Genomic DNA, 22,394 nt, shown 5'->3' on the forward strand with positions numbered 1-22,394 from the left:
ATAACATCTCTTGTAATTTTTGCAATAGTAAGTATTAGAAGAAAATGTGCTTCCGTGGTCAAGTAAGTGTGACCAGCGTTGTATCAGAGGAGGTGGACAGGTCATTTTATGGCAGTAGCCTCGTGGGATGCTAAAAGTGGGATCCATTATATGTTTCCCCAGTTTGCTTGATAACAGAATCCTTTTGCAGGAAGCAGTTTGAGGAAATAAGAAAAGTGCTCTGGAAACCAGTGGTATGGAGGAAGGTATCCTTGGCCTTAGTGAGAATGAAGCCACACCGGCATAAATTTACATACATTACAGACCATGTGTCCTCTTGCAAGTGCAATGGCCTTATAACCAAGCCCTGGGTCCTCCACTGTGAACGGTGTGACCCAGGGCAGGTCACCTAACGTGGCAAGTGCCAGAACCCTGGACGGGGAAGCAGGAATCACACCTTAGGCCTGCAGATGGTTACAAGTGGTAAGTCCTGTAATTACATCCACAGGGAGAAGAGATTGCCAAGGGGCATCAGGAGTTGGATGTTGGTTAGGCGGCTGTGGTAACAATCTGCGATCCTGCTACTTAAAATGGGGTTTACGGATCAGCAGCAATGACGTCATGTCAAAGCTTGTGCAGAATCTTGGGTTTCGCCTCAAAGTTACTGAGGGGACTTGCTAATCAACGAGAAGGAAAAAAATACAGTCAAGGTTGACTCCTAGGTTCTTGGATTGAGCCACTGGTTGGATGGTGAAACCATTCTGAGATGTGGGTGACTGTGGAGGACACAAATTTGGCAAAGGAAAGCAAAAGCTGACTTTCGGGACACGGTAAGGTCGTGATGTTTGTTGGGCATCCAAACGGTGATGTCAAGGGGACATTCTGATGAGAGCTCTTGGGTGCTGGGAAGAGATCCAGGGGGAAACATACACTGGGAGTTCTCCACATATCGAAGACATTTAAAGCCAGGAGACATGGATGCTGTTGTCTAGAGGAAATCGTTGTAGAAAAGAGGACTGCCCAGACAGAGGGCTGGGCGGAGGAGGACCCACTAACAGGTTATAAAAAGGAGACATCTGCAAATGACACTACAGCCAGGGAGGGAGAAGGGAACTAGGAGCAAAGCCCGTAACTCTCCTCCCACCACCTCACAGAGTTCGTGTGTGCCCCGGCAGGAGAGAGCCATAGTCCCCTGGGCAGCGTACCTGCTCTCTCCATGGCCTCTTTGTTCATAATGAGTGTGTATTCGTAAATGCCCCCCAGCACGGCCTCTGTGATGTAGTGGGTCCCGAAATCACGGAAGAGATCTCTGTACTCCCCGTAACTGTACTCCAGGGGCAGCAGCTTGACTCTCTGAAGGAGTTCGTAATGGAGCATGAGGCTTCTGGGCTTCAGCTTGTAACGTGCTACTTCAAGGTCAGAGCGCGCGTGCAGAAATGTGCTTTTCTAAATGAAATACCAACATGGGAAAAGCAGACCTTTAAAGTTAGGAATCTGGAACAAGAGGATGAACTTTACAAATACCATCCGATGTTCCTGGCCTGGGGTCGTCACTCTTATGATTCCTTTAGGACACTTGGGGGAAGACGGTCTCTTTGACAAGCTTTCATTTCTCATAAATATTCCGACGTCCTTTCAGCTTGGGAGAGTTTGCTCTTAACTCACCTCCTTACGGCGGCAAAGAAGGAACGAGAAGGGTAGGTGGCCAGAAGCAGAGACCGCAGGGAGCAGCAGGAGCACTTTGGGGCCACTCTGGTGGGATACAGGGTCTGCCTGCCTGCAAAGGCAGCCTCTTTGTTTGGGCTTTTTAAATTCCAAAGAAAGGCCGCTCAAGAAAGAGTGAAAGTGATGCCTCAGGAAGGCTAAGCATTACAGCGCATGGCAAGAGTCAGCCAGCTACAAGCCTGCACGCCACATCAGGTGCCTGGTGTTATAAATAGAGCTTTTTTTAGGAGGCAGCCACGCCCTGTCGTTCGTGCGCTGTCCATAGCTGCTGTCACCCTACCACGGTAAAGCTGAGCACCTGTGACAGAGACCTTATGGTCCTACAAGGCCTAAAGTACTTACTATCTTGCCATTTACAGAAAAAGTTTGGTGACCCCTGGTGTGGGGGATAGGCTGAGAGATGGCGATGGGAGGTGATGTGCAAACATCCTGATGTGCAAGAATAATCTGAGGTGAGAGTTTCCTATCCTTACTCTCACCTCATTCTAGGTCTGCCCCAGAGACTCATGACTCTCCCTTCTTCCTTACCCTTCCAAGCTAAGCAGTGCTCTGTTCACGATTTGTCTAAATACTGTAGGTTTCTTTTCCTGCTCGGGTTTGGATAAAACCTTCCCGCTCATCTCCCTCCGTTCTCTGGCCTGCCGTCAATGTTCCAATCAGAGCTGACGTCTTAAAACCCTGATGGTATTACAGACATGCCTTGTTTTATGGCACTTCATGGACACCGTGATTTTTAGAAATTGAAGGTTTGTGGCAACCCTACGTTGAGCAAGTCGACTGGCACCGTTTTCCAATAGCATTGGCTCACTTTGTGTGCCTGCGCCCCATTCTGGTAATTCTTGCACACTTCAACTTTTGCATTGCTATTATATTTGTTATGGTGATCAGTGATTATACCCTGCCGAAATCTCACATGATGGTCAGCATTTTTAGTAACAAAGTATTTTTAATTAAGGTATGTACATTGTCATTTTAGACATAATGCTACTGCACGCTTAATAGACTATAGCGTAAACATAACTTTTGTATGCACAGGGAAACCAAAAAATTCATAGGACTCACTTTATTGTGAATTCACTTTATCGTAGTGTTCTTGAGCTAAACCCGCGATAGCTCTGAGGGATGCCTCTATCATAATGCCCCTCCGGGCTTAAAACAAAACCGTGCATTGGCTCTCTATTGTCTCCTGAATAAAATCTATTCCCTTACGGTGAATATAAGAACTCACACCCTGTCCCCTGGTAGTGAAGCATTCCTCCCCATACCTTACCACTTTCTGCCCCCCACACCACACTTCAGCCCTAATCCAACTTCTCACTGTTTGCCAAATCTATTCTTTTCATAATACAATTCTGCACCTGCTGTTCCTTTTGCCTTAAATGCTCTTCTCTCCCTTTTCGGCTAGACACGCGTCTACTAATATTTTCAATACTTCTTAGCTGTTGCTGCCTATGTGACACCATCCTGTATTTCCCAGACACACACACCATTTTCCAGGACTGCACTGCACTTTGCTTATATTTCCTTTATAGCACAAACCGGGCTGCATTACAACTGTTATAAAAAAAATTAAGAATTAGTTGACTGCATACACGTTTGCCTCTCCCCCTAGACTGTGAGCTCGAAGGCAAGAATCAGGTTGTATTTGTCTCTGGACCCCAAGCCTACTATAGTGCCCAGAACACTGTAAGCACGCTATCACTGGATATTTGAGTCAGGGAGGCAGGGAGGGAGGGGCTAAGCAGGAGAAAGGGAAGGAGTAAACAGATGGCATTTTCTCTTTTCTCCATTTTCTCCCCAACAAAGTATGATCCTTTTCATTAATACCACCCTCCATCACTGTATTTCAGTCTTAACCACCTACTAGGTGCCATTCTAAGTCTAAAGATGGAAGAAACAGCCTCTGCCTCCAAGTTGCTCAGAGCCTAGAAGGAAAAACAAAGACAGTAACAGACCCATTAGCATTTACTACTCATTTTCTCCTGGTTGGTATTTCAGCAGCAGAGCCCTTTCTGAGCCCCTCACCACTTTCTCCTCCTATGAATCGTTAGAGACGACCTGGTCTCTAGGCTCCACTCAGATTAATTTTCTTTTCTTTTTTTTTTTTTTTAATTTTTTTTTTTCAACGTTTATTTATTTTTGGGACAGAGAGAGACAGAGCATGAATGGGGGAGGGGCAGAGAGAGAGGGAGACACAGAATCGGAAACAGGCTCCAGGCTCTGAGCCATCAGCCCAGAGCCCGACGCGGGGCTCGAACTCACGGACCGCGAGATCGTGACCTGGCCAAAGTCGGACGCTTAACCGACTGCGCCACCCAGGCGCCCCTCAGATTAATTTTCTAACACATTTCACCCAAGTGGAAAACACTTAGTGGCTAGAGAATAGAATGCACCTTCCTTGCTCGGGAACTCAAGGTTCCTCAAGGCTGCCTGTCACCTGTTTCTCCAACATCATATCCCAATACTTCCCAGTCCAATTACTCCTCTTCTACCAACTCGCGGGCTTTGACCTTCATCTTACGGGCCAGGGGGAACAGGCGACATGATTAGACTAGTATCATGGAAACGTCTTTCTGGCAGCACATAAATCTCAGGGGCAAGTTGGGAGACAGGAGACCCCTAAGGCGGGGGCCACGCAGGAGGTGCAAGGGTCCGGGCTACTTAAGATGTAATGAGAGTTCGATTAAGAAATATTGGAATGTGACACTGAAGGATCTGGTGGCCAAAAAATGTGGAGATGAGAAGAGAGCGAAACAGGATTCTGAAATGCTTAGGTTGGAAAACCAGAAGGAAACAAATGCTATTTAGCACAGAAAATGTAGGAGGAAGAGCCTGCTTGGAGTGTCAGTGAGGCATCCAGGTAATGATGCCCATAAGAGTGTGCTGTGCAGGACAAAGTGTAACAGAAAGGTCAGAAGTGATAATGAAGGTGTGTGGCTTGCCCTGGTGGCGGGGTGGGGGGGGGGGTGGGGAGGGTGGGGAGGGAGAATGAACAGAGGTCAACTGGGGTAGCTGAAGGGTAAGAAGAGAAGATGGCCACGAATTAAATAAAGAACAGCTGGGGAGATTAGACCCCAGAAAGGAAAGTGATGAGGAGCAGAAAGCAAGTGGGAGGAACAGGTGCATGATGGTGTGGCCGACTCCAGCAGAGGCCCCAAGCCATCCGACAAGAAGGGTCTTGGGTGACATCCTGGAGGGGGAACTTCAGCTGAATGTTTAGGACAGAAGTTAGATCCCTAGAGGCTGAAACGTCTCCAGAGTGGATATGGTCTGGGAAAGCTACCTGCTCAAGTTTAAGGAAAACCACAAGATAAAGCTCATTGGAAAATGAGAGAATGTAAACATAAAAGAAGAAAATAGTGATATGCCACACTGCCCGGCCTTTCTAAGAAGTCAGTTCAAGGAAGACCACCCTGTTTTCTGGTGAACAGATTTTCAGGACCACGGAAATACAGGCTGGTTGCTAGGCCTAGCAGTAGTGGGGAATACAGACACAGCTGGGCATGAAAATCGAAATGGATGCATGGGAACTGAAGGCCAGCAAAGGGTACTTACGGTGTGAGAGAATCGTTTGATTCTGCGAATAAAATGTTTGCCGTTAGCACTCACGCTGCTAATGCCAACTTCAAATATTCCAGGTATTTTTAAACCAAAGCCGGAACTAGACATGCTTTTTCCTCTCTCCGTGATGCTACGTTCAAAATCTGAGTACGACTCATATTCTGTCAGCACAAATTCGTATTTGCCTTGGGTCTAAGGGAAGAAAAAAGAAAAGGTTTCTTACTTGCGTTGACTCATCTCAGTTCCGTACAAGTCAACAGGTACCCACTGAACTCTTAACATGTGCTGGGCTCTCAACTAGAGCCTCTGGATACAGGAACCTCAGAGCCAACTGTGTGCCCAGCCCCAGGGCTCCTAATCCAGTAGGAGAGTCAGACTGTGGGTGATACTCAGAGGTGAGTGCGTGATTTGGGTTTCAACTGGCAGAAATGCAGGAGGGCATTCTGGACTGGGGACTCGGCTTAGGCAAAGGCACACGGGTGGAAAAGAACAGGATGTACTCTACGAAGTAAAGGGATTCTAGGGTAGCTGACCACGAAGACGCAACAGTGAGGGGAAGGGACAGGGGTCGTGAGGGAATGTGCTGTCATCAAAACACTGAGGTTTCTGTATTACTTGGTCCGAAATTTGGACTCAATCCAAGATGAGCCAACGTGGATGTAGCTGAGCCTCCAGAAGATCATTTTGGGACAGCACGGTGGTTGGACTGGAAGGGCTGAATCTGGAGTCAGAGAGACAGGCTGGTGAGAAGGCTGTAAGGGGAGAGCAGCTGACAGCTGATGAGGTGTGGTCAAAGGCGGCACAGTGGGGACAAAGTGACAGGGGCAGGGAAGAGCCTCCCGGAGAACTTAGAAGAACTGTTTGCTCAAAAATCCGTTCTCATTGTTCTGGGCCCAAGGTACTGCCTCGATGTCCTTGGAGGGACCAGTCCCAATGGTCTCTGCCCCCACATATTGGCTTCTGGTTGCCTGCAGTTCCCATAACACTAAGCTGCTGAGGAAGGGAGCTGAGGTGAGTCCGACTGTGGCCTGGGGTAAGGTTGCCTGAGGTGGAACGCGTCCCTGCCATTTTCTAGTTGAGCAACCTTCGACAACAGGCTGAACCTCTGTATGCTCAATGTCTTTTTTTTTTTATTTAAAAACAATTTTTTTTTAATTTTTAACGTTTATTTATTTTTGAGACAGAGAGAGACAGAGCATGAATGGGGGAGGGGCAGAGAGAGAGGGAGACACACAATCGGAAGCAGGCTCCAGGCTCCGAGCCATCAGCCCAGAGCCTGACGCGGGGCTCGAACTCACGGACCGTGAGATCGTGACCTGAGTCGAAGTCGGACGCTTAACCAACTGAGCCACCCAGGTGCCCCTCTTTTTTTTTTTTTAAGTTCATTTTTATTTATTTTGAGAGAGAGAGAGAGAGAGAGAGAGAAAGCGAGCGAGCAGGGGAGGTGCAGGGAAAGAGGGAGAAAAACAGAATCCCAAGCAGGCTCTGTGCCATCAGCACAGCACCCGATGCAGGGCTTGAACCCACGAACTGTGAAATCATGACCTGAGCTGAGATCAAGGGTCGACGCTTAATGGACTGAGCCACCCAGGCCCCCCTACCTCAGTTTCTTCATGTGTCAAATGGAGACGATGTTTGTCCCTCCCATTGGACTTGTTCTGAGGATTGAGTCTGTATGGATACAACACAGGGCCTGACACAGCACTCCAAAAGCACTGGCTATGCAGAGAGACTTACGATGTATGTCCTGCCAGGTCAGGGGCTATTTTAACTGGGATGGTAACTCAGCTGCTCTGAGATCCTCCCTTGAACGTAGAGGCCCCAGGGGTGCCAGTGGGCACCGTGGGGGAGGTTGTGTTTGTCCATGGCTCATTTATTTTTATTTTTTCTTTTTTAGCCAATACGTACGCGTGGAGAGAAGAAGGGGAGGAGGAGGAGGAGGAGGAGGAGGAGGAGGAGGAGGAGAAGGTCGTAACCTAGCCCTTGGAACTGCATAATTAATGACAGAGCACAAACTATGGGTTGACACAGGGAGGTGGGTGGGGGGGATGGGCTAGATGGGTGATGGGTATGTTGGGATGAGCACTGGGTGTCACATGTAAGTGATGAATCAATGAATTCTACAATATTGCAGTGTATATTAACTAACTAAAATTTAGATTAAAAATAATAAAAAATGTGGGGTGTCTGGGTGGCTCAGCCGGGTAAGCATCTGACTCCGGCTCAGGTCACATGATCTCATGGTTCATGGGTTCGAGCCTCACATCGGGCTCTGTGCTGACAGCTCAGAGCCTGGAGCCTGCTTCAGATTCTGTGTCTCCTTCTCTCTCTGCCCCTCCCCTGCCTGCTCATGCTCTGTCTCTCTCTCTTAAAAATAAATAAACATTAAAAAAAAAAAAAAGAACTGAGGTTTGAAGAGAAAACAGCAATACATCCAAGCTGCTTCAGCGGCTCACAGGGTTGGGCTTCGACTCTGTGCCAGCTGGCTCCTTAGTGTGCGTTCCCCCCGTTGCCCTGCAGTGGCTTCCTGCCTGCCACATACCTGTGGGGTGTAGCTTTCCACATTGTATGGCTTCCTAAATCTCGTGTTCAGTATGTAATGGGGGGAGCATCCACCGGCGTAATACCTGTGATCGAGGACGGGGCCCTCGAAGCTGTTTGTGAACAGATTGATCCTGCAGGGAAGGCATGGACAGGGGGAAGAGGTTAGGGTGATCAGTTTACGTAAGCCCAGCTGGCAGACCCTAAGGAGTGGAACTGAAGCTCCTGGGTACAGTGTCCAAGAACCTGAGTACCTGGTCCAAACCAGCTTTTCAGCTTCCTGTGGGGCCCTTCCGGACCACAATCATATACCTAGTCCCAGCCACTGGGAGATGCTTGTTCCTCTTCCAATCCACTCTGCTCCTTCTCTGTTGTGTCAGTGCTGTTCCCTGTGCCCAGAATGCCATTCCAGCCACTCACCGTTGTATCTCTTTTTTCCTTATCTTCTTTGTGGGAAGCCTTCACTAGCATTTGCCATGCTAAGCTAGAGGCCCTCCGAAGACCCCTTGCTTGCCCCTCAAGTAGCTACTGTTCTCTATTTTCACAGTTACCTTACGAGAATGGTTTAGCAAAATAGATAAGAAAATAGACTCTGGAGTCAGATGCCTGGGGTCAAATCCCTGCTCTGCCATTTACTAGTAATGCGATCTCAGGCAAGCCAGCTCACCTCTCTGTACCTTGGTCTCTGCATCTGTAAAATGGGGACAAGGAAAATTTATTCTTAATTTCCGTACGATCTCCATCACGAGACACCAAATAATTGTCGTTTGCTGAGACAGACTATGTCTAGACTGTGTCTAGAAACAGAGCAGGGTGTGACTCCACATACGGATCACCTTCTATAGCATCCCCCCGCCCCCCAATCCCTGGGCAGTAGATATCACTGTGTGTAGTTAGAAGGGATGAAAGTCAGTGTGCAGCCTTATTTCTCACTGCCTCCTAAGGCAGGCTTCCGTTCCTGACCCGCTCTGACGACTACTGAAAGCTCTTTTCTTGTTGACAGGAGCTCTGTGTTCTCTCAGCCTCTGTCACTGGCCTCGGTTCTGTTCCTAACAGAATTGTCATAGGCTCTCTTTCCTGTGACAGAGGTCCATGCATCATAAGAACGCCTAAGTGTTTATTTTCTTTAACCAACGCAATGTGGTGCTCACTTTGCGGAGGCGACTCTTCTTATCGATTTACACGTATTGGCTCATGTAATCCTTAAAAAGATTAATCCTTGAGATAGCTATCATGGTGATGATGTCCACTTTACGGAGCAGGGAAGCAAGGCACAGAGGGTAACTGACCTGCCCAAGGTCTCACTGCCAGCCTGCGTCCTTCCCCCACACAAGCCGCCGCCTACTGGCTTGTCCTCAATAATCATATTAGCTTATTTGATCCTCACAGAACTCGAGAGAAAGCTATTATTCACTGCCTGCTACAGATGACAAAACTGAAGCCCCACATAGATACGTGCCTCACCGGAGGTCCCACGACCAGCGAGCTGTCATTCTGTCCCCTCCTACAGGGTCCAGTCTGGCCCTACCGCTGGCATGCAATGCCTACTCGGTCACCCTCTTAGCCCTGTGACCCCTAGGAACTCTCTTAACTTTTGCAGACCTCAGTTTCCTTATTGAGGAGGCGGGGACTATAATAACCAGCTTATAAAGTGATGCTGAGAGCAAGTCTTCCTCGCGTGAGAAGTCTCTTTCCTTAATGACAACCTTTGGGGAGCGAGATTTGATTTTTTGTGTGTGTGTTTTTTTAAATTTATGTTTTAACGTTTATTTATTTTTGAGACAGAGAGAGACAGAGCATGAACAGGGGAGGGGCAGAGAGAGGGGGAGACACAGAATCCGAAACAGGCTCCAGGCTCTGAGCTGTCAGCACAGAGCCCCCCCGACGCGGGGCTCGAACTCACGGACCGTGAGATCATGACCTGGGCTGAAGTCGGACACATAACCGACCGAGCCACCCAGGCGCCCTCGGAAACCCACTTTTTCACTAACTACTTAGGAGCCTACCCTCTGGGCCAGGCCCTATGCTGGGGCCTAGAGCTAGAGAAGCAGCTAAACCTTCCCCACAAGTTGTCAGTAGGATTCAGAGGTAATGCCGAGAAAGCACGGAGCACAGTCACACGGCAGGTGCTGAGTAAACACGCACCCCCAGCCCTGGTGTGAGGCCCGTGTGGTCTCCGAGCACAGCTCCGTCTCTAGTGTTCCTGAGCCCTCCGCACGGCCCGTGTCTAGCCACAGGCCATGTCCCTGGAGCTCCCCGGAGCTGTGTTCAGAGAGTAGCTACAAGCATCCACTTACACTACGTCTTTTTTTTTCGGAAAAGGAGAAAGGAGCCACTCTGTGAATATCAGCTCCCTTCCCCTCCAGAATTTCACTGAATTCTGTGCTGTCCCATCTACACAACAGAAGGACAGTAACTCACCCACTGGCCAGACGGCCAATTGCCCAGTACTGGTCCATTTCATGCTGACATTTTTTATAAATCCTCCTACAGTTGGCTTCATCTGACTGGTCTCCACAGTCGTTGTCCCCGTTGCAGAGAAGCCTGCGGTTTACACACCTCCCTGGAAGGAGAAAGGGTGTTACCGTTAGTCATGTGGCTGCCGAGAGGGAAACAACGGGGATGAGCACCTACTACGTGCCAGATATTTGGCTGGGCCTTTATCTGGCGTAAACACTTTATTCCCCCAAAGAGGCCAGTGTTGTATTTCTGAACCCACTTTGAGGGGAGGTTATTAAGGGCGGGGAAAAGGAAAGTGTCTACATGGCCGGGGTCGAAGTGGCCAGACCGGAGGCAAATCTAGACTTCTCTCTCCGAGGCTGGTGAGGAGAGGTGGGTTTGGTGGGTCCTGTGAGTAGCACTAGCTGTGTGACCTTCCACGGGCTACCTAACCTGCCTCGATCTTCTTGTCTCTAAAACAGGGAAGTCATCTCCCCTTCCCTTCCAGGGCTGTTGGCACTTTTGCTTCCTTTGAATGCTTTCCCCTCTGACTTGACGTCCTTTCTTGTTTGTATATTCTTAGGGGTTAAGCCTATAAGACAGGTGACCCTGTTTCCTTAGAGATGTCTGATCATTTTTAACCAATATCAAAAGCAGAAGAATTCAATTTGGTCTTCAAATGTTTCTTACAAGGCACTTAAACTAAAGCCTGCCTGAATGAATGACCATTATGGCTCTGGTCGGAATCATGGAACACTGGCCATAATGAGTCCATGGACACACTATAAAAGTCTTTCAGATTTATTAGACAGAATTCTTGCATTTGCAATAAGCCCTGGAAATCGCTCTGAAAATCTCTAACCTTTTCTTGAAAAATCCGGAAGCACACCCGGTCCATATGGGCACAGGGAACGTAGAGAGGTTGCAATTCCCATCTAGATCATCTTGGGTCAAAATACTCTTACGTTTGCTGGGGAAGTGGTGAAATAGAGAGACATGTGCTTGCTTGAATGAACTAGATGTGAGTTGAAAAGACAAGTGTTTACTTAGTTCTCCAGTAGATGAGTATTGTACGCTCCTCCCTTCGTTCCTTCAATCAAAACTTTTTACTGACTCTCATGCATTAGGGGTTCCGCTATACTTGGTTATGCAGAAATGCAAACGTCAAGAGCTACTTCTGCAAACATTTTTCAGAGGTAAGTGGTCTAAACACCCGATGGAACGGCTGTAGGCTTTCCATGTTGTCCTCAGCCCCAGGCCTCTGAGAGAGCCAGCAGGGCTCAGAGTCTGCAAAGAGCTTTCATTCCCACTGTGTCACCTGATGCTTCTAAGGTATTAACGTCACTTCCGATTTTCTGTTAAGAGAACCGACATGCAGAAAGGCTAAGTGACTTCTCCTAGGTCACAAAGTCAAAATAAGACTTGGCTCGAGGTTTCTGATCCCAAGTTCTGATCCCTCTGATCTTGGGCAAGTAACGCCCCCAAGTCTTAATTTGTTAATTTGTAAAATGGGGATAATATTGATGCCTATTTTATAGGGCTGTTTTTGTGAAATAATACATGGGAAGAGAGGACAAGGAGGGCTCCCGGCCTGACCCATGACCCTGACCTTGAGCAGCAGGCAATGGCCAGTGCCCCCATCACCCCATTTGCTAGATATCCCCTCCCACTCCTGCATCCCTTTATACCTGTCTGTGCACACACAAAGCCTTCACATTGCACTTGACTTCTGCATGGTCTGCTGGTAACACAGTCTTCAACTTCCTTGTCAGAGAAGTTACATGGTTCCCCATTGAACTGAGAGGGCCGGAGCAAGTAGGCATGTCTGTACTGTGGCAGAGAGGAGGAAGGTGAACCAAGGGCGGAGCCTCAGGGACCTCGGGAACTGAGGGATATTCACTGAAGGGTCCGTGTTGCAAGTGCCTGTTTGCTCGACTGTTTCAACTAGACTCTGAGCTCTCTGAGGGCAGAGACCTGGCCTTTGATCTCTGCAGCTGCAGTGATCAATAAAGATTTGCTGAATGTGGGAAAAGCTGGGGCTTCAGAGTCAAAAGGTATTAAGTAGACTGATGTGGCCAGTTCAGTATCACAACACCACAATCTCTCAGCTTGATTACTCCAATGGGTTGATTCAATTATTCTCATTTACTCACTATCTTATAAATCAAAAAGCAAGCACATTGGAGACACATCTGACTCTGATACTTTCTTGTTATGTGATGTTGGCAAGTTACTTAACCTCTGTGATCTCAATTTGGTAACCTATGAAATAGGGGTAATGAATTAACCTAACTGTACGGTTATGGAGTTTCAACTACATAGAGGATCTAAATATGAAATCTCATGTTGTCCGGTACCTAGTAGGCACACAATTTCTTGTGCTTATTTTTCTTTATTGTTATCACTTTTAAATTCCCATTGGGTGACATATAGTGGTATTTTTCTTTATTTTTAATCTTTACCAGGCAATATTCCTCTATCTCTAACTTCCTATTCGTTTATTCCAGAAATATTGGATTTCCAAAACACTGAGCCACCCGATGTTGAACAAGGTCGGTACTGATGCTTGCTTGGTTATTTTTTAATCGAAGTACAGGTGACACAGTGTTACGTTAGTTTAGGGTGCACAACACGGTGATTCCACAGCTCTGTACATTATGCTGTGCTCACCGCAAGTGCACCATACTACAAGATGACAATACCATTGACTATATTCCCCAGGCTGTACCTCCATCCCCATGACTTATTCACTCCATAAGGGCTTGCTTGTGTGTTTCTAATCATAATCGTGCCCTCTGGCCTGCCCTCAAGGAGGTCGCTGCAGATGGTGGGGGTGGTGATGGTGAGCGCCAGGCAGGAACAACGCAGTGTGATGGCCACCATATTGAGGAAGGACACAGTGCTCTGTGAATTGATAGAGGCCTCCCCGATACAAACTTGGGAGCCAGTAAGTGACAAGCGAGCTGAGGTTCCAAAGGTGAAACGAGATGTCAGGCAAACAGGAAGAGGCAGCGTGAGGAAGGCAGGGAAGAGTAATCTGTGGGGAGAAAGTCGCTCTACCAAACCCGAGAGACTAGCGAGAGCGTGCCTTGTTCCAGAAAACAAAAAGATGTTCATCTTGGCCAGAGAGAAGAATACAGGAGGGCGGTGGCCAGAGCTGGAGGGAGACATAGCCAGGGGCAAGTAAGAGAGGGCCCCCCAGGTCTCAGGTTAGATTTAGTATTTTATTATGAGTCAATGAGAAACAATTATAGGGGGAAAAGTGATCCTGTCTGGGTGGCTTCCAAATACTAGTTGTAGGCAAGAGTTTGGTGCGACAAAATCATACAAGCCAGGGTAGCAGCCCCTTTGCAGAATGACATGTTAACCAACCATAGTTATTATTTGTATGGCATCTGGACACCCCTCCCCACCTCTCCCTGCCAAAAAAAAAAAAAAAAAATACAGACAACCATTCACCCATGCTCCTTTGCGGGACCCCAGAGGGTCTTTTGTCCTGGAAGGCAGAGACTGGCAGGACAGGGATGAGGTCTGCAAAGAAGATTGTTAGAAGACCAGCCCCAGGCACCAAAGACAAAATGGGATTGAGGGGTGTGGAAATGATGGGAGAGAGGCATCTCAAAATTCCGGTTGAAGGGTTTTGATAACCCTGCAGCCAGTGACCCTGCAGAGAGTGATGATGTCCACTGAGGGCCAGTGCGTAACAAACTCTGAGTGAAGAGTGCTGGCTGGCTGGCTGGCTCATGCTGAGTCTTCCTGGTTTATGCTGCAGATGAAACAATTGTACAGATAATTGGATCAATGCTGATAATTTCAGCAATAAAGCTCACTTTGGGAACTGAATGATCCTGCTTGGCTCTCCACAAAGATCCAGTTAACTGTGTAAATGTCCTGGGTCCACTTTTACAGCCTCGTTAGGGTCTTAGCCCGTGGCTGCTTTGATATCCTGAGGAGCTGGGGAAATGGCAACCCTCTTCTTTTCTCTTTTCTCTCACATACCTGCTGTTCTCAGAGCTGGGATCCCGCGTCAGCCCTCGTATGACAGGGGAACCTGAAGCACAAATATGGCAGGGACTATGGTGGTTTTTGTTTGTTTATTTGTTCGTTTGTTTGTTTGTTTGTTTGTGGGACAACACTAGACAAGAAGCCAGCGGCCCAAATTCAAGGCCTTTATCTGCTGCTAGGTGAACCTGACAAACTGCCCGCTCTGAGTCTCTGTTTACCTATTTGCCTAACGGAAAGTGCCACTGCTGCCTTCCCTTCTTTCTGGAGGTGCCAGAAAATATCACACGATCAAACAATACCTATTTATGGCGCTCTTGTTATGTTCCAGAAATTGGCCTACATTGTAGGTATAGAATTGAATAAACCTTCAACAGCTTCCCACTTAATGGAAAGGCAAGTAATTAAGGAAAAGTAAATGACAGGAAGAACAGGGAGCTATTACAGGTGTTGGAAGGTTGGCTATCTAATAGCACATAGGGCTGAGAAGTCAACGAAGGGCTCCAAAGAGGTAGCCTGTAGGCAGAGTTTCAAATAATGAGTAGGTGTTCGCCAGCAATGCAAGTGGGAAAGGTCACTCCAGCCTCCGAAAGCAGCATGAATAAAGGCAGAGAGAGAGTGTGAAATGGTCAGAGAGAGACAAGTGTTCTGTGGGCCGGAGTGGGGGATGCTTTATGGAGATGTCGGCCAGGTCAACGTCATGGGGGCCTTGAAGACCGTGAGTCTGGATCTGATCTCAAGAGCCATGTGTAGACTTTGAACGGGTTTCAAGCTGGGAAAAGACAGGCCACGCTTGCATTTTCAATAGCTCCCCTGGTTGTACCACGAAGATGGACTGAAAGAACAAGTTTGGAGGCAGGAAGTCTGATTAGGAAGCTATTAACCGGGGCAAGGATAAGTATGCTAGGCAAGTAGCCGGAAGGTTGAAGAAAGGATCTACTACTTGGAAACACTGAGGAACAGACTTCATCAAGTGAGCCAACGTTCAATGAGATCCTACTATGTGCCAGGCACTGTCAGCAGTGCCTTCACCACTCTTGCTGAGAGTTAGGGCTTCTGGAAGCTTAGAGCTCCCCCAAGGCCAGAGTACTTACCCTTTTCTTCTGACAGGGATCACACGTGGTCCAGGAGGACCAGCTGGAAAGTTCACAATCAATAGGCATCAGTGAGACATCCACATTCCGTGTGTGTCTGCTCTTGGCGAGGCTCTCATTGACTGCATTTGACTCAAGAGACTGTGGCCTTTCACCTCTAAATGGCCATCATGAGAGAACAGAATCAAGTGTCAAAAAAGAATTAAGTATGCATACAACCACCTACCCATCCGTTCAATATATATATATATATATATATATATATATATATATATTTGCTCATTTGCGTGAGGCTATTAGTTTATCATTCAAGTATAGGTTAATTCATCCAGCAAACAGTTATCGAACACCCATAAGTGCCTTCCATTTTGGCCAGCTATCGTCAAAAGAGTACCGAACTCAAGAGCAGAAGACAGTCCATTGGCACCTGGGGGATCTGACTTGCCTTTTCGACCTGTGTGAGTTCCACTTTTCTCATCCATGTAATGGGAGAATCATGCCTCCCTCCCAAGGCTATTCCTGGGATTCACTGAGAAAGTACACGTGAGAGTACTTGATAAACGCTAAACTGCTACAGATCAGCAGGGAATACAACCACAGCTAGATGTATGACTTGAAGCAATTCCTTCCTCACTGGGGGCCTCTGTGTTATGCCAGGGAAAGGAGAGGTTTGGACTAGATGGTCTTTAAGGCACTCTCCCTTGTTAAGAGTGCATGAAACATTTGCTGAGAACGAACAACATTCAGGGTACTGTGCTACAGGAGATACAGGGAAATATAAAACATAGGTTCTGCCTTCTGGAGCTCACGTCTATCTTAGAACAGGAGAAGAGAAACATGTCTCATATCTTAGCTCTTTGGGACTCATCCAGTAGGCAAGGTTTGTAAGCACGCAGGCTCCAGGGCCAGAGTTTGCCTTAGGACGTCACTGTAGTGTGGAGGCTGGGCCAGGGTGAGGAGAGCCTGGAGGTGGGACAAGCAGGCAGGAGGCTCATGCAGTAGCATCAATGAGTGATGTGAACTTGAACCATGGCAATGTCTAGGGGAGAGCACATGGCGGGGAGTGGGGGGGCAGGTATACGAGATGTTGCTCCAGTGGAACAGATAGAAAATGAGAGGAAGAGGTTAGACAGGAAGGGGTTCAGGTTGATGCTTAGTTCTAGTTTGCGTGTGTGTGTGAGTGGCGGACACAGGAGCAAAAGATCTTGTTGGAGAGGATGTGGGCGGGCATGCTGAGTCCCAGGCGCTCACGGAACACCTATGTAGAGTATTCAGCAACTAGTTCCTAAGTGGGTTTGGTATTCCGAAGAGAGATTTTCGCTAGAGATACAGAGCTGATCCTGAGAAGCTATGGGAGAGCATAAGACTGTTATTGAGAGGAGAAGCAGGCCAGAGAGAAGTCCTTGAGGGACAGCAACACCACCAGCAGTCCAAGAGACAATGGTGCCCTGCCAGTCCAGAGCAGACAGAGCCTATAAGGGGATGTAGGTGAGGGCAGGGTGGGTGGGTGGGTGGAAGGAGCAGACAGTGTCGCATCTATAGAGCTGTCAAACAACATGAACTATGTCTAGAAAGTAAGGTGACGCTTTTTGTGGAGTTCCTGGCATTCGGTGGGATATTCAGTAAAAGAGTGGATAAACAAACGTGGTATTGAATCTGTCTAGGCCTCCAGTTAACTCCGTGTGTAACATGACGGGTGAGGGGGGTGGGAGGGAGGGGAGAGTAGGTGATGGGTATTGAAGAGGGCATCTTTTGGGAGGAGCCCTGGGTGTTGTATGGAAACCAATTTGACAATAAATTTCATATATTAAAAAAATAAATAATATATAAATTAAAAAAAATAAACAAAACAAAACAAAACAAACAAACGAACAAAAAACCATGACGGGTGCATTTAGATTTTACCCTTCCTCCACCAGCGAGAACATAATCTTGCAACCTGTGTTCCTTTTCAAGGCAAAAGAGATGAGAAAGAAAAACAAAGATTTTCTGAGCACCCAGGACATGTCAAGCTCTGTGTGAGGTGTTTTACCTGGGCCATCTCCTTGAATCCTCACGACAATGCGAGAGGACATTGCCACTTGGGCAGATGAGGGAAATGACGGGAAGTCACGTAGCTGGTATGCAGTGGTCCTGGGGTCTGAGCTGAGGTCTGTTGGACTCTAATGCCTCTTTATCCATTTCCCCCATGCTGCCTGGAAGGGTGCCAGGAACAGCATCCACTCTACCAGTGCCCTCTGTCTCTATGCAAGGTCTCTTTCATCTCTGTGTCCAAGATTGAGTCATTAGGGAGAGCATCACACAGTTTCCACTGTCTCAAATACATAGTACATCACTCCAGACAAGGGCATTAACAATACATTCTCACTTGGCAAAAGTCCTAAAAAGAGGATAATATTAACTACAGTGAAATCCATCTCCAAAACCGCCCCAGAGACCAGCAAAAATCAATTGCCTAGTAAAGTTGGGTCTTTAAGGAAAGGTCAAAGACTCTCCTGGAAACCACAGGTGGATACTTTTAAAATGGTTACTTGAGGCAGGATGCTGCACCCCAGGAGCGGGGCTCAGAATGTGTTCTTATATCTACTAATTTGCTGGGGTTTGACAAAACAATATTGTCTGTGATTCGGCTTCTCCTAAGTATGTATTTGACAGCTCGGCAGGGTACCCTCTTCCTGTTTCAACTAAGAAACGGTTACATTGTGTTTTTAGCAACTATCAAGGCAATTCCGGGCACAGTTGAGACTGAGTGGATGGGTAATGTACACGCACTGTATTAAGAGTCACAATTATTTTCTTCTCTGAGATTTGAAAGCCTGTTAATAGGCGAGATGATCGTTTACAGAAGGAACTTGGTAAAAAGTAGTTATAGCCACCAGGTCTCTCATTTTTGCACCCCATTTTCATTATGGAGGTGGCAGTATAATGAAGTAATCAGCTGAATAAATAGTATGTTTGTAAATTACATCAGTTAGGATGTGTGTGGTTTATTAGTACTACAAAATGCAAATTGGAAAGAAAGGCTGGCATTAAATTGCATCTTTAAATCCTGGCCTCTGTGTAGGGATACAGCACATTCATTTCATGCCCACGGATTTTTACGGAAACAGACCAGATGGACCTTTTGACCAACTGAAATGACTCTGTCATTCAAAATCCTCTCTATGTTTTTAAACATGCCCGGAGAAGTACAGAAAGTAAAATAATAAACACTCATGTAGTCATAACCCATGATTGGCAATTATTAACATTTTGGTATATTTCCTTCAATTTTTTTTTAATAGAAAATAACCCTATACATTACACATCTGCATTGGATACCAGCCCCAGATACATTTCCCTCTCCTCCTTCTCAGAGGGAACTGTTGTCGGGGATTTACATGTATCCCTTGAGCCCTTTAAATATTTTTACATATTATATACGCACAACATATAACATTGTTTTTGTGTGCTTTACTCACACTATGCATATTATTGTGCAACTTGCTTTTGTCAATCAACGCTCTACTTCTGAGCCCTCTCCATGTTGATTCATAGAGAGATCTAGTTCATTTCTTTACCTCCGATGTCCCATCAGAGGACATAAGTTGCATTCGATGTATTCTTTTTCTTTTTGAAAGACATTTATATTTTCCCAATGTTTTGCAATTGCAAATAATGCTACAATAAATACCCTTCTACAAGTCCTTGTAACATATCCCTCTACATAAGGAATGGCAAGGATGTGCCTTTCCTTGAGGTGTACAGAATGCAATTGCCAACATCAGGATATATTTCACTGGGTCCCTGTCTCCTACTCTCTTTCTAACAGGAGTTTCTGATCAAAATAAAGATGGATCCGTCGAGGAAGGCAGGATTAGGTCAGCAGTAAATTGCAAGCCATCAACTTACAGAGATGGGGTGTGTCAATATATTTTGGCTTTCTGTAGAAATGCCCTGACACAACAACTCTCTGTCACACACAATTTGTTAGGCAGCTACATTCCCTTTGCAAATAGCATCCTTCCTCTTTGCTGGAAGAGGCAGCTTCTGGGTGGCAGAGTTTCAATTTCTCCTCTCTCTGTCATTTGCTGTTGTAGACATGAAATTTAAAGCAACATCTCAAGGCAACAAATGTGTGGCCCAGAGATAGAGAAATGACATGGGGGCCCAGCACGTCAGATACACAATGCAGCTGGAGAAGGGATAATGCATTTGAGAGGCAGGATAGTACAGGGATACAAAGGAGCTCTGGAACCAGAAACAAAACAAAACAAAACCAATTGGATTTGAATCCATATTCTGTTACATATTAAGTCAGTAGCTTTGTGACGTTTACCTTATCTACCAATCTTAGTTTCCCTCTCTGCAACACTGTAAGCAATAAAACTTACCTCCAATAGCTGTGAGGGCTTAGAGCTAATGCATCCAAGTGGCTGGCACAGAGCAGCGATAAATAAACAATAGGTCTTAGGACGATGTGATTATTTCATCTGACATGATTATAAGAACTAAACAAAAACCTTTCTTGGGAGCTAACATGAGGGAGGTCTCAGTTTCTCCTGTGCCAGAACTGAAGGCTGTTCATCCACTTCAAGTATGGAACTCAAATACCTGCTGTGTTCGGGACCACCCAGTGGAACTCACGGGTAGAGGCCAGAACACCAAACCTGGTGGGGGTTTGAGACTGACAACGTGAGTGAATCTCTTCTCCTCTCTGAGGACCCTTTTGCTTTTCTACATAGTGTGAATAAGAGAGAATATCCATCTCATGGCATGGCTGGAGGATTAAACAAGACACTCTACTTATCTACTACGCCTACCTCCACTTTCCATGTCAGAGTGAACTTCCGAATATATAAATATGATCGTGCAGCTCCTTGGCTTAGAACCCTGCAATGGCTCCCCATTGCTAGAGGGTAAGGTTCAAGGTCCTTAGCTCCCACCCTAGGGCTCCTCCACTCCACCCACTCTGATCCTGCTGACTCCCACTTGATCTTGTCTTTGCTAGTGCCTCGCCTTGGCCCGTGCTCGAGGCCTCCTGAAATAGACTTGAAGCTTCAGGAACAAGCCAGGCTTCTTGTATTTTCCATGCCTTCGTCTATGATGCTTCCTTTGCCTTGAACACCCTCCACCCCCTGGGCCATTTGGCGAACATCTATTCTTATATAAAGATTCAGCTCAAATACCGTCCTTTTCTAGAAGACGTTCCAGACTTACTGAATGCCCAGTAGAGCTGGTCACTCCCTCTCTTGCTTCTCACCTGTCCCTGTATCATCTCTTGCAACTGTACCTAGAGTGTGTGCCCACATGGTGGCTTTTTCCATGAGAACACAAGCTCTCTGTGTCTTACTCATCTCTGTATCCTTAGAGCCTGACAAGGGGTCTTGCAAAGGGGTCACTCCTATTTGCAGGGGGTCGGGTTGCCATGAGCCCCTTCAACCTCCATTCCAGACACATATCCCTGGGTCTTTAACCCTTCTCTGTGTATACATAGTACACACATATAAGGCAGGCCTTGGCAGCTTGGTTCTTCGTGGGGCCAAGTTGAGATTCTTGACAATCCATAATAGCTATTATTTGTTGAGTGTCCAATGGGTAGTGAATGGGTAGTGGTCTTAGGGGTGGTGCCCAGTGGCAGCTGAGTGCTGAGAAGAGGTGAGACCGGGGGGTGTGTCCAATGGGCACTGGTGCTCCTCACATTAAGTGGGAGGTTGTGCTCAGACAGCATTTATGGAATCAACAAAAGGAGTGGCACGAACAGCCCTTCTTCCCACAGGGAAGGTCTGCTCACAAGGAGGCCTGGGATACCTGAGCATTTCAGCGTCATGGAAGGGCTTCTCATGTACCAGGAGGACCTCCTAATTGCCAAGTCACTGGCACATCTTTCACCGGAGCCCACGTTTGAGCTTTCACTAAGATATTTTCTTTAGCCTGTCTTGTATCCTATTGACAATACCAAAAATAATGAAATAAATCAGTTAGAACTTAACTGCTGGGAACATACAGGAGTGTGTGTGTGTGTGTGTGTGTGTGTATGTGTGTGTGTGTGTGTGTGAGAGAGAGAGAGAGAGAGAGAGAGGGAGAGAGAGACACAGAGAGAGAGAGAGAGAGAGAGAACCTGAGAACCCACAGAATTTGGGCTGATGAGCAGGTAGAGTGGGTCCCACTCAGACATTAAAGTCACTGATGTGAATTGGCTCTTTTTTCCACACATGACAGGCCTTCTTCTGCGCAAAGAAGCTTTGTTCAGAACACAGAACAAGTATCCTATTCTCAGCGTGACAAAATACATTTAAACATGTCAGTTTCTCAGGGGAACTTGTGTTGAAGTCAGACGCTTGGTTCCATAATAATCTGAAGACAGTTGTTGATATTATTTTACCAAATGCATGCAAATTGCTCGAGGAGATGCTCCTTATTCAATAGACGCACGACAAAGAGGCGGTCAGCATTTTGTGGCTTCGTACTCCCTGTCACATTATTGACTGGCGAATCACTTGTCACCATCACTTACCTGGAGCCGGGCAAACCGAGGCAGCCCAGGGCAGCAGAGAGAAGAATCAGTTCTGATGGTGTCCTCCGAGCCCACAGCACCGATATCTTCATTGTCTCTACGTGATGGAGCTTCAGCTGAGGCTCCGAGGTCCATGAAAAGTCTGCACAGGGAGCTTCTGTCCCCACAGAGCAAACAGTTCAGCAAAGTAAACAGAAAGCCAGTGGTGCCTGGAAACCCCTTAGACTTTGCACGGACAGAACCGTGCCTATGACCCCAGACACCAATGAGAACGGTGGAAAACTGTGCAGCACACGACACAGACTATCCGGGGAAGCAGCTGAGAGGACAGGCTGTCAGTGGGGCCTGCGGGCTCTAGGTCCAGACTGCCTGGGTTCAAATCCTTTCTCTGCTTTGTCACCTTTGGCAAGTCACTTTACCTCTAGGCCTCGGTTTCCTCACTTGCAAGGTGGTGAGGTTTACAGAAAGTAACCTAAGTAAGGCAACGAGGACAGGCCCATGGGAAACACTCGCACGTGGGAGCTATTACTACGAAGTGGAAGGCAGGGTGGGAAGTC

General features: G+C 47.1%; 1 protein-coding gene across 1 annotated transcript in view; it reads right to left on the reverse strand.

The window, feature by feature from the left end:
• Positions 1 to 22,009, reverse strand: part of C8B (complement C8 beta chain) — a 37,276-nt gene extending 15,267 nt beyond the window's left edge. The window contains exons 1-7 of the mRNA XM_043575091.1: positions 21,838 to 22,009; positions 15,342 to 15,498; positions 11,934 to 12,075; positions 10,228 to 10,369; positions 7,808 to 7,940; positions 5,260 to 5,457; positions 1,185 to 1,425 (exon numbers count right to left, since the gene is read on the reverse strand). Of these exons, the coding sequence (XP_043431026.1) occupies positions 1,185 to 1,425; positions 5,260 to 5,457; positions 7,808 to 7,940; positions 10,228 to 10,369; positions 11,934 to 12,075; positions 15,342 to 15,498; positions 21,838 to 21,929 (1,105 nt within the window). The 5' untranslated portion in view covers positions 21,930 to 22,009. The remainder of the gene's footprint in view (positions 1 to 1,184; positions 1,426 to 5,259; positions 5,458 to 7,807; positions 7,941 to 10,227; positions 10,370 to 11,933; positions 12,076 to 15,341; positions 15,499 to 21,837) is intronic.
• Positions 22,010 to 22,394: the final 385 nt, after the last annotated feature.

The sequence above is a fragment of the Prionailurus bengalensis genome, chromosome C1 (assembly GCF_016509475.1).
Source record: "Prionailurus bengalensis isolate Pbe53 chromosome C1, Fcat_Pben_1.1_paternal_pri, whole genome shotgun sequence".
Classification (NCBI taxonomy): Eukaryota; Metazoa; Chordata; class Mammalia; order Carnivora; family Felidae; genus Prionailurus; species Prionailurus bengalensis.